Source organism: Lepus europaeus, chromosome 16 (genome assembly GCF_033115175.1).
Source record: "Lepus europaeus isolate LE1 chromosome 16, mLepTim1.pri, whole genome shotgun sequence".
In the NCBI taxonomy this organism is placed as follows: Eukaryota; Metazoa; Chordata; class Mammalia; order Lagomorpha; family Leporidae; genus Lepus; species Lepus europaeus.
The window spans coordinates 2606680-2618160 of record NC_084842.1 but is presented as its reverse complement, the minus strand read 5'-3'; the positions used below and the strand labels follow the sequence as shown (position 1 = coordinate 2618160).

Below are 11481 nucleotides of genomic sequence, written 5' to 3'. Positions count from 1 at the left end.
GCAGCACAAATCTCAATGGGGCCATGGTGGGTTTGGTGCTGTTACCATTACTATGAGTAGGAGGCACTTCAAAAAGTTCATGGAAGACGGAATGAAAAGGTAAGTGGTTGTGGTGCAGAAATTTTGAAATCCATGCGTAGTTTTTGCATAACACACATTTTCCATGAACTTTTTGAAGATGCCTCATCATCATGGATTTCAATTTTTTTTTTTTTTTTGCATGGAAACAAACTTACTGTTTAATTTGATTCCATCAACTTTGAAGTACCCTTGTACTCTGGGGTAGTAAAGGGGCTTGAAGTATTGATCATTTGGGGGGGGGTATTTTCACTCTGCAACAGATCAGGCTCTCTTACATTTCCCTGGAAAGGAGCTGCTACAAAATCCCCTTACTTGGGCTCTCATCTCTCCAGGAATTGCTACTGGCATCCGGTGGCTCTGCCACCTGTGCAGATCCAAGGGGGAGGAAGCCTCACCATGGGCCGAAGCCACAGCCGGGTCTCCACACGTCTCACCACTTCCCTATCAGAATCAATGTGATCCCTTGACAAGATGGAACTGACCAGCCTACTTCCACCCACTCAGAAATATTTCCAACTGGAAATCAGCTATAGTTTCTTTAAACAAATGGAACCGTACCAAATCGAACCCAAGAGAACAGCGGCAAGCAGCTATGTCCCGGTTCACGGATGCCCCCAGTGCCTCCCGCACAAAGCTCAGCTTGGTATAGTGGGATGACAAAGTCCCTTATCTGCATGGGGAAAATAAAGAAATCTGAAAACCAACAAGGGACCAAAACCCGCATTAGGACATTCATTTCCCCTCGGCTGGTGGTTAAGGGTGTGATGGTGATGGGATGAGGAATTCTGAAATCAGCCGATGATCATAAGCTGGAAACTTATCTGGAAAGGGTTTTTGCCACAGCCCTGCTATAAAGCAAAAAAACCTATGTTCACAGACTTTTCTATATCAGGTTATTAAAATGAAAACACACAACACCCAGAGGGCATGAGCTCGTTCACTAAACAAAACAAAAACAGGTTTTTTTTTTTTTTTTTAAAAATGCTTATTTTACAGCAGATTGACAAATAAAAGCTTTATTCTACACAATCGGAGAAAAGCTAGTGCCAGACAGCAGATCCCTCGCCATCGAGCCCTTCTGGCTGGGGTGGCGGCCTCCCCCTGCAGGCAGACAGCAGACACCGGCGGCCCTGGGCCCTCCCCAACAGATCCTTCTGGAAGAAAAGGCGCCAACGTTCCAACACGGAACCACAGGCACCTTCATAACAACACTGTGCACTTCTGTGTCATTTCATTTATTGCTCACTGGGCTGTGAAAACCAAGAGACATCCTTGACAGCAAGAGAACAAGTGCCTGTGGCCCACAAGGCACAGGTGCAGGGCAGCCCTGGGCAGAGCCCAGCGGGAGCTCAAGGACCTGCCTGGCAGCCAGCAGCGCGCGGCCGGCACGTGCGGTCACCTCGGAGGAGAAAGCGCGCCGTCAGGGAGGGATGACTTTGCAGTCTTTCCTGCTGTCCAGAGCTGCTCCTTCCAAAGGGGCTGGATCTCGGGTCAGCAACGGGACTTCCCATTTCACTCGTTTCTTCCCACCTCATCAGCACCCCACATTAGAGCTGGCCATTGGCAGCCTTTGTAAGAAATATCCATTTCTTTCCGCCTCTTTCTGCAGCCTATCGCTCTTCTTTTAAACGCCTTTAGGAAAACATCTCCCCAAGGTCAGCTGCTGCTAAGACATTTTGCCTAAGAGGATCATCATGCAAGCAAACTAATTCTTTTCCTAAGCTATTATTTGGCAGCTCGTGAAGAGAACTTGGCTTAACCTTGAAAATCTGTTCTTTGAATGATTAGAAAAAAATGGATGTGCATTCTTCTCCATCCTCTGTGTTCAGAGAGCAATCCCTTTGGAAGGCGAAGGACTGAGATTTGTCCATTGTCTATCTCCCACTAATAGTGATTTGTTCTGGAGCAGGGCACGTTGTCCGAGTCATGTTCAAGTTCATGGGGAAAGAAAAAAGAATGTTTATTTCTGGACAGAGGAAGTTTACATTATCGTCATCAAAGGTTTAATAGATTGTACTCTGAAGACATCTAGAATAAATTGGAAATGAAAATGTTTCCATCGTCTTTAAGTTTGAATAATGCTCCGACTGTTTGCTATAGGACTATAATGGAGAATATGTGCTAAATATGCTATCAGGAAAGCATAAAAAAACCCATCCAAATGTCATAACTTACCACGAAATTCCAAATAAATAAATAAATAAATAAAAAGAAGAAGAAGGAAAAGAAACCAAATTTCACTTTCCAAAAATCAAGATCCGTTATGTTTATCTGGGAATCCTGGTAAGAAATGTTCATTGTTCCAGAAAGAATCCTCCTCCGGTGGTTGATGAGCAATTCTCCATGGCAGAGAATGCTGGCATTCCCGTCTTATCTCTTGATTGATGTTTTCACTATTTGTTCTTCAGGCTGTAAGACAGAAGGCAATACAGGCTGAGCCTCCTTCATGATTCCATATGATCACACATTCCACCACGTGTGTCTCTGTCTCCCACGCTCCCCTAGCCCACGTAGAAGCTCACACAGAGCTCTCCTGTTTAGAGCACAGAATGGCAAGACAGTACTTAGATCTCAAATTCACACAAACCTCATTCTCCATTTTTTTGTTCAAAATTTTCTGTTCGATAAATAGGAAAAAAATTTCTGCCTTTATGTTCGATGAAATTGATGACTGCTTTAACAAATAGTTTTAGTTTTGTTTTCCTTTATGGTAAGGAGATACTTCTACTTACTGCATGCCTACTATGAGGGTACAACAAAAGGTCAGGAAAATGTGAATTTGGAAAGATTATACATGGATTTAAAAAATTTTGGGCACCAAAATAATCTTTTTTTCTTTTGTTTGTTTTATTTCCAGAAGCTTTTTGAGGTCCCTGTGTATGGGTCAAGAATTGCACATTTATTTTACAATATAATTTATATCCCCACAAATACCTTTAATGTTTGTACCATTTTCCTCCATTTTATCTATTTATTTTTTAAAAGATTTGTCTATTTATTTAAAAGGCAGTGTTATAGAGAGAAAAGGTCAGAGAGAGAGAGAGAGAGAGAGAGAGAGAGAGGGTGCACTTCTATCTGCTGTTTCACTCCCCCAAATAGATGCAATGGCAAGGGCTGGGTCAAACCAAAGCCAGGAACTCCATCCACATCTCCCATGTGGGTACAGGGGCCGGTGTTGTGGCATAGCAGGTAAAGCTGTCACCTGCAATACCAGAATCTCACATGGCACCTGTTCAAGTCCCTGCTGCTCCATTTCTGATCCAGCTCCCTGCTAATGCCCCTGGGAAAGCAGTGGAGGATGGCCCAAGTAATTGGGCCCCTACACCCATGTGGGAGACCTTGGAAAAAGCTCCTGGCTTCTGGCTCCAGCCTGGCCCAACCCTGGGTGTTGTGGCCTTTTTGAGAATGGAAGATCTCTCTCTCTCTCTCTTCCCCCACCCTCCCCATAACTGTACTTTTTCAAATAAATAAATCTTTTAAAAGAAAAAAAAAATGTACTCTGACTGAAATGCTAGAACGTGGCCAAAACAACGTCTTCTAGTAGTTGACATCAGTGCTAAGCCATACTTTAGGCAGGAAGGCAGCCCAAGTATTGGAAGACATAAGGAGATATATATATATCTTTAAAAGATTTCTTTTTTTATTTATTTGAAAGAGTTATAGAGAGAGGTAGAGTGAGAGCGAGAGCGAGAGAGATCTTCTATTCCATCGGTTCACTCCCCAAATGACCGCAACAGCCATAGCTGAGCTGATCCAAAGCCAGGAGCCAAGAGCCTCTTCTGGGTCTCCCACATAGGTGCAGGGGCCCAAGGACTTGAACCATCTTCCACGGCTCTCCTAGGCCATAGCAGAGAGCTGGATTGGAAGCGGAGCAGCCGGGTCTCAAACCTGCGTCCATATGGGATGCTGGCACTGCAGGCATCTTTATCCACTACACCACAGTCCCAGCCCTAAGATCTTCTGTCTTTTGGTTCATTCCCAAAATGGCCACAATGGCTAGGGCTGGCCAGGCTGAAGCCAGAAGCCAGGAGCTTCTTCCAGGTCTCCCATGTGGGTGCAGGGGCCTAAGCACTGGGCCACCCTCTGCTGTCCTCCCAGGTGCATTTAATGGGGAGCTGGATTGGAAGTGGAGCAGCAGAGACTCAAACAAGCACCTATTTGGGATGCTGGTTTCACAGGCAGAGGCTTAACCCACCACACCACAGCACCCCCCCCCTTTCTTATATTTTCCCATCGTCTTCACTAAGATCTGAGTGTCTGGATTACACCCTGGTCAGTGAAAATTCAAATGCCATTGGGGCCAGCGCCATGGCTCACTTGGTTAGTCCTCCACCTGCGGTGCTGGCATCCCATATGGGCACCAGGTTCTAGTCCCGGTTGCTCCCCTTCCAGTCCAGCTCTCTGCTGTGGCCTGGGATAGCAGTAGAAGATGGCCCAAGTGCTTGGGCCCCTGCACCCGCGTGGGAGACCAGGAGGAAGCACCTGGCTCCTGACTTTGGATCAGTGTAGCTCCCGCCATAGTGGCCATTTTGGGGGTGAACCATCGGAAGGAAGACCTTTCTCTCTGTCTCTCTCACTGTCTAACTCCACCCGTCAAATAAAAAAGAAAAGAAAAGAAAATTCAAATGCCGTGAAGGAAAACTCTATCCCTCACCTAAAAACACACAGTGTTTTGAATGGTTGCTCTCTAAGAAAAGTACTGGCATAGCATATTAGAATCTGAATAAGAATTTGAATATTGGACTAGGTGTGACAGTGCAAAGGGTTAAGCCACCTCTTGTTGATGCCAGGATTCCATAACGGAGAGCTGGTTCAAGTCCTGGTACCTCTGTTTCCCAACCAGCCCCGTACTAATGCGCCTGGGAAGGCACCAGGGGTTTCCTCAAGTACTTTGGTTCCTGCCACCCATGTGGAAGACCCAGATGCAGTTCCTGGCTCTTGGCCTCTCTCTCTCTCACTCTCTCTCCACCCATCTCTCCACCTCTCTCTGTCACTCTGTCTTAGAAATAAATAAATCTTTTTTTTTTTTTCAGTGTACACCAATGTAGACCAAAAGAAACAGAGATTACATATGACTTTTTCTTTTTTTGAATACCTTTGAAATTTGGCTTTGGGATGGCCCTGGTAACCACAGCTACTTTTTAGGAGCTGTTTTTTTTTTTTTTTTCTTTTTGTTTTTTTGACAGGCAGAGTGGATAGTGAGAGAGAGAGACAGAGAGAAAGGTCTTCCTTTGCCGTTGGTTCACCCTCCAATGGCCGCTGTGGCCGGCGCATCGCGCTGATCCGAAGCCAGGAGCCAGGTGCTTCTCCTGGTCTCCCATGCGGGTGCAGGGCCCAAGCACTTGGGCCGTCCTCCACTGCCTTCCTGGGCCATAGCAGAGAGCTGGCCTGGAAGAGGGGCAACCGGGATAGAATCCGGCGCCCCAACCGGGACTAGAACCCGGTGTGCTGGCGCCGCAAGGCGGAGGATTAGCCTGTTAAGCCACGGCGCCGGCCTGTTTTTTTGTTTTTTTTTTTAAAGATTTATTTATTTATTTGAAAGTCAGAGTTACACAGAGAGGAGAGGCAGAGAGAGAGGCAGAGAGAGAGAGAGAGAGAGAGAGAGAGAGAGAGGTCTTCCATCTGCTGGTTCACTCCCCAGTTGGCCATAATGGCTGGAGCTGTGCCGATCTGAAGCCAGGAGCCAGAAGCTTCCTCCAAGTCTCCCATGCAGGTGCAGGGGCCCAAGGACTTGGCCATCTTCCACTGATTTCTCAGGCCATAGCAGAGAGCTGGATCAGAAATGGAGCAGACGGGTCTTGAACCGGCGCCCATATGGGATGCTGGCACTGCAGGCGGCAGCTTTACCTGCTAAGCCACCACGCTGGCCCCAGGAGCTGTTCTAAGGAGAAAAATCCTGTTTAACATCTCACATGCTGCTGCCAGCAGTCACTGAGGAAGGAAGCCTGTGAGTTGTCATCTTCACGAGTTAATGGGACATAGAGGCTGGATGTTCTCACGGAGCAAACAAGTCCAATTTCATCTCCATAAACCGCAAAGCTGAACGCTTCGCAAACTAACTTGAGTCTGACGTTGAGCATTGCACGTCGCAGGAAGCGGACCGAGCACGTCCTCTGCTCAGCAGTCTTTAGTCGTGATTAGATCATTAGAGGAAACTGGAGGAGAGGGTTTTTGGTTTCTTTTTAAACTTATAATAAAAGTGGCATATTAAGAACTTAATCACATAATGAGGAAAAATATCACCCTCTTACTTTTCTTGTAGTCAGCATAATTACTCAGATCCCTTCAGAACACACAGGAGTAATGACAAATTAAAATGCCTTTCAATGCCCTATAGCTTTTACAATGATGCATCCGTTACTGTTATTATGGCTACAAAGGCCCCTTCCTACTCAGTCAGCAGCCCATTCGACACAAAAGAACATGGCACACTTCTCAGCTATTAATAAGTACGCAGCCATTCAATCCAAGAGGAATTTTTTCATCTCTGAGATAAGCTGTATTATTCATGCATTTTCAGACATTGCTTTAAATAGAAAATTGAAGGAAGGGAAGAGGAATTCATGGAGGAGCTTCCGTTCATGGTGAGGGGCAGTCTTTGTTCTCCAAGGGTCTGGCGGTTGACTCCAATTGGCAGAGACGATTTCGGTAGCGTCTTATACACTGTCATTCAGCTCACCACAAACATGAGGCCAGGGCGGCCACCAGTTCACTTGTGCCATTTTTCTACAAAAACAGATCCACACCTGCAGAATCCGTTGACTGAAGACGGCAGCTACTCTTTCCACTACTGTCCCTTTCCCCCTCACCAACCCAGAAGGTCCTTCAGGTGAGGGGGGCTCTGCTCTGGCTAAGAGACAGAAGTCCTGATGGAGACTGGTAAGGGCCCTGGAAAAGCCTCGCCATTGAACATGACTGGAAATGAACAGGATCTCCCGAAGACATCTCCAAGGTTGGGGAGAGGGATGCAAAAGGTGTTTTGACCAAACGGATTCGAAGATAGTGGCTGAAGAAAATCGGATGACTCATTTGTCCCACACAGGTCTGCAACTGTGTGATGAACCAATTTAAAAACAAAGCAGGGGCCAGCGCTGTGCAGTAGTAAGTTAAGCTGTGCCAGTATCTCATACAGGTGCTGGTTCGAGTCCCAGCTGCTCGTCTTGCAATCGAGCTCCCTGCTAATGGCCTGGGAAAGCAGTGGAAGATGGTCCAAGTGCTTGAGCCCTTGCACCTATGTGGAAGACCCAGAAGAAACTCCTGGCCCTTGGCTTCAGATGGGCCCAACTCTAGCCCTTGTGAACATTTGGGGGAATGAACCAGAGGATGGAAGACCTTTCTCTCTGTCTCTCCCTCTCTCTGTCTGTGACTCTGCCTCCCAAATAAATAAATTTAAAAAAAATCTAAAACAGAAAAAAAAAAAAAAAAACAGAACAGAGCATCTTCAGCCATTATAAAGCCTATTTTCTGGTAGCTAAGGAGCAAGTTCAAAGTGATAAAAGTGTAATCACGGGCCACGGCTTCTATGGGATAAATGATAGGAGCAGAACTTGTCAGGTTCTAAGCATTTCCCACAAATATTTTGCTAAACAGTCTTGACTCTGAATTCATTTAACCCACTGCCTTGGAAGGGAATGACCCCCAAGGACTTAACACCTCTGCTCAATTTATTAAGATAGTGCAATGATCAAACAAATGAAATTATATTTCCAAAGCCGAACATCTCCCAATTTCTCTTCTTTCTTTATCTGTGCTCATGAACTTGACAAATAAGTATTGACGACGAAAATGTAGGCTTTTGCCTGATGCTTTCTTTTTTCTCCTGCAGTCCATAGACAATCAATCACAAATCTTATTGGCTTCCTGTTTCACTCTTAAATGGGCCATTTCCTCTGTATGCCCTGCTCCGTGGCCTAATCCAGGCCTTTAACGTGGCAGTAGTGGTCTCTCTGGCATCTGCTGCTTCATCCCACTGGTGCCCCAGGGGTTCCCAGCACCAATGGAAAAAAATGGAGGGGCTGGTGCTGTGGCACAGTGAATGAAGCCATTGCATGCAGTGCCAGCATCCCAAATGGGTACCAGTTCGAGACCCGGCTGCTCCACTTCCAGTCCAGCTCCCTGCTATGGCCTGGGAAAGCAGTAGAAGATGGCCCAAGTGCTTGGGCCTCTGCACCCATGTGGGAGACCCGGAAGAAGCTCCTGGCTCCTGGCTTCGGATCAGCGCAGCTCCATCCATTGAGGCCAATGGGGAGTGAACCAGCAGATGGAAGACCTCTATCTGCCTCTCCTTCTCTCTGTGTAACTCTGACTTTCAAATAAGGAAATAGATATTTTTAAAGAAATGGAAATATTCTCAACTGAACACAAAGGCCCCTGGGGATGTGCCCACTGCCTCCTCCTCCAATCCCAGTTTTGTCAGGTATTCCTCGTGGTTACTCTGAGTCCCCTTGATTGATCTGTGGCTCCTGAACCTGCCCCGTCCTCCGGGGCTGCCTTGCAAGGCACAGGTTGCCCCTTCTGTCTGGAAACTCTTCTCCCCACTCCTCTCACTTGCCCAACTTCTCTGGCTCTCTTGCTGAATGTATGCTTCCTCCAATGGTGCTCCGCCCTGCAGTCACCCCAACGCCCTACAACATACGGGGATTATGGTGAGCAGCCACTCGGGCGTAGAAGACAGAACACCCCAAGGAAGTGCATGAGCTACAGGAAGCAATGGGTCAACTGCCACGCAAGACAATGGGAGCAGTGGGCTTTTCTTCTGAGGATGAACATCAGGGGAATGAGGGTGTTGCGGGAAGAAAGCGGAGGAGAGAAGAGAGAGAGTGGCCAGGGAGATGGTTTTGTGCCACTAAAACATCGCTGAACAGCACCCAAACACCCAGTACACTAGTCTAGGCATGTAAGTCACCCACAAAGAACTGCAGCGGCATTGCTAGGAGGAGACCAAGGAGGATGTATTCAAATGTACAGCAAGAGCAAGATGCTTAGACCATGGGGGTTAAAAGCGAAGGTTGCAGGCCAGTGCCGCGGCTCACTAGGCTAATCCTCTGCCTGCGGCGCCGGCACCCTGGGTTCTAGTCCTGGTTGGGGCGCCAGATTCTGTCCTGGTTGCTCCTCTTCCAGTCCAGCTCTCTGCTGTGGCCCGGGAAGGCAGTGGAGGATGGCCCAAGTGCTTGGGCCCTGCACCCCATGGGAGACCAGGAGAAGCACCTGGCTCCTGGCTTCGGATGAGTGCAGCGTGCCAGCCATAGCGGCCATTTGGGGGGTGAACCAACAGAAGGAAGACCTTTCTCTCTGTTTATCTCTCTCACTGTCTAACTCTGCCTGTCAAAAATAAATTAATTAATTAAAAAAAAGAAGGTTGCGCATTGGATTCTAATGGGTTACAGGCTCTGTCGCGTGGTCCTCAGTCGATTCAGGATGAATGAGAGTGGGATGGGGTTTCACTGACGTCTCTGGCATCTGATAAACACAAGGCAAGCTCATCTGAAGCCTTAGGAGGACAAATCTCATATATTTGTAACCCACGAAGTGAAGAAGCCATTTATGAAGGTTCAGGCTAAGTTAGCTGTTGTAAACATACAAAGTATAGACTATTTAAAACTAATATAGCTTTATTGCTTCCTGATATGCACAGACTCACAAAATTGACAAAAACGATTTGTAATTAACTTACCCAAACACCAAAGAAAACCGGCCTCCTCTGCTTATATAAATTTGCATTGTTTATATGCAAATGAATAATCCTGATGTGCTTATGAACAGTGTATTCCCTTAAGAAGCCAAATATCCTCTTTATACTCTTGTTTACACTATTCGTTTGCTTTGCAAAACATTTTTCATAAAGCCTCAAAATGATGAAACGTTAGAGCCAGAGGGGACCCCAGGGACCACCTAGGAAAGTCCAACGCCATCTTTGTAAGGATGAAAAGAACTTGATGGAGCCCCTCCGACACGTAGGAGTTACCAGTGTTCTCACCACTCTGCATGCCTGCGCCTTCCCACCCTGAGCCCCCTTATTTGGGTGGCTCCATTCCTCCTTCTTTTGGGGTAGCTACAGCTGAGGTCAAACAGAGCAAGGGAGCTGCCAAGTGCTAGGCTTTAGGGCATCCTGGGAACTCTTTAGCTGCCTAGCGAGAGAGTCCAGTGTCTCCTTTCCCACTCACATGTAGACCCAGGAGCCTGGAGAGCCCCTGTGTCTAGAGCTCAGCACCTGCACTCTCTCCCTCCACCTCTCCTGACTGCCATCTTCCCCACTGTCTTTGCCAGTGCCTGCCCTGAGTGCCGCCTCGGTGCTTTTAGTAACCAGGTCACATCACAGCCACGTCTTTACTCTCTGCGTCCCCGCCCCAGCAGCCTGGCGACTGTGTCCAACTCTGCATCTCCACATTTTCAAAGCTCAGTACAAGGGCTGACACAGAATTGATGCATAACCTCCCTAAATAAACACATGAGGAAAATTAGAAAAGAAATCAATTGTCACATTAGGAGGAAGCCTACATGACCAGATCCCCCAGTTCTCATTTATGGTCTTATCCCAGGCAAATCCATTCCCATTCTGCATTTTGAGATAAGAATAGCAATCAAGAATTCAAAGCATCTCTATCTCTATTCTTACGCGGGGGAAAAAAAAAACACAACCTGTGCATGGATGCCAAAAAGATTTTGCACCCAAAGTTATCTTGTAGTTCCATGTCTCCATGAACTTTTTTGAAGTGTGTTTGTATTTAGGCTCAGTTTATCCATCTATAAAACAAAGACATGAGTAACGTTCTCCTCATAGGGTGTCAGGAAGATTAAATTGTAATCATGGAGGAATAATGTAAAATAATAAGGGTTCAATGAAGTAATGAGAACATGCCCAGAAACTGCTGAGAAGTTAGGGACGCTTGTGTCCTCACCCTGACTCTTAATCTCTTGGGAGGAAACTCGCTGATATGGCTGTTGCATCCTGGGGTCCTGGGCTCCAGGTCCAACACCCTTGGGACTTCTTTTGCTCTTCATGGTGGACCCTGCTGGTTTATGCTAATGAGGTGACTCTAGGGCATCACTGGGTAGTTATGGGATGGAAGCCAGCCCTGCTGGAAAAGTCTAACCATATGAATAGAGGATTGTGATCTAACATTTTTTTCTTTAAAGACAGAGTTACAGAGAGAGGTGGAGACCCCCCAGATGGCCGCAACGGCCGGAGCTGCACCGATCTGAAGCCAGGAGCCAGGAGCTTCTTCTGGGTCTCCCATGTGGGTGCAGGGGCCCAAGGACTTGGGCCATCTTCTACTGCTATCCCAGGCATAGCAGAGAGCTGGATCGAAAGTGGAGCAGCCGGGACTAGAACTGGCACCCATATGAGATGCTGGTGCTTCAGGCCAGGGCGTTAACTTACAGCACCACAGCGCTGGCCCC

The 11481-nt window shown here is 47.1% G+C and overlaps 1 protein-coding gene across 1 annotated transcript in view; it reads right to left on the bottom strand.

Moving 5' to 3' along the window:
* Positions 1 to 2262: 2262 nt before the first annotated feature.
* Positions 2263 to 11481, bottom strand: part of ZMAT4 (zinc finger matrin-type 4) — a 278835-nt gene continuing 269616 nt past the window's right edge. Inside the window, exon 5 of the mRNA XM_062213466.1 lies at positions 2263 to 2490. Coding sequence (XP_062069450.1) covers positions 2475 to 2490 — 16 coding nt within the window. The 3' untranslated portion in view covers positions 2263 to 2474. The remainder of the gene's footprint in view (positions 2491 to 11481) is intronic.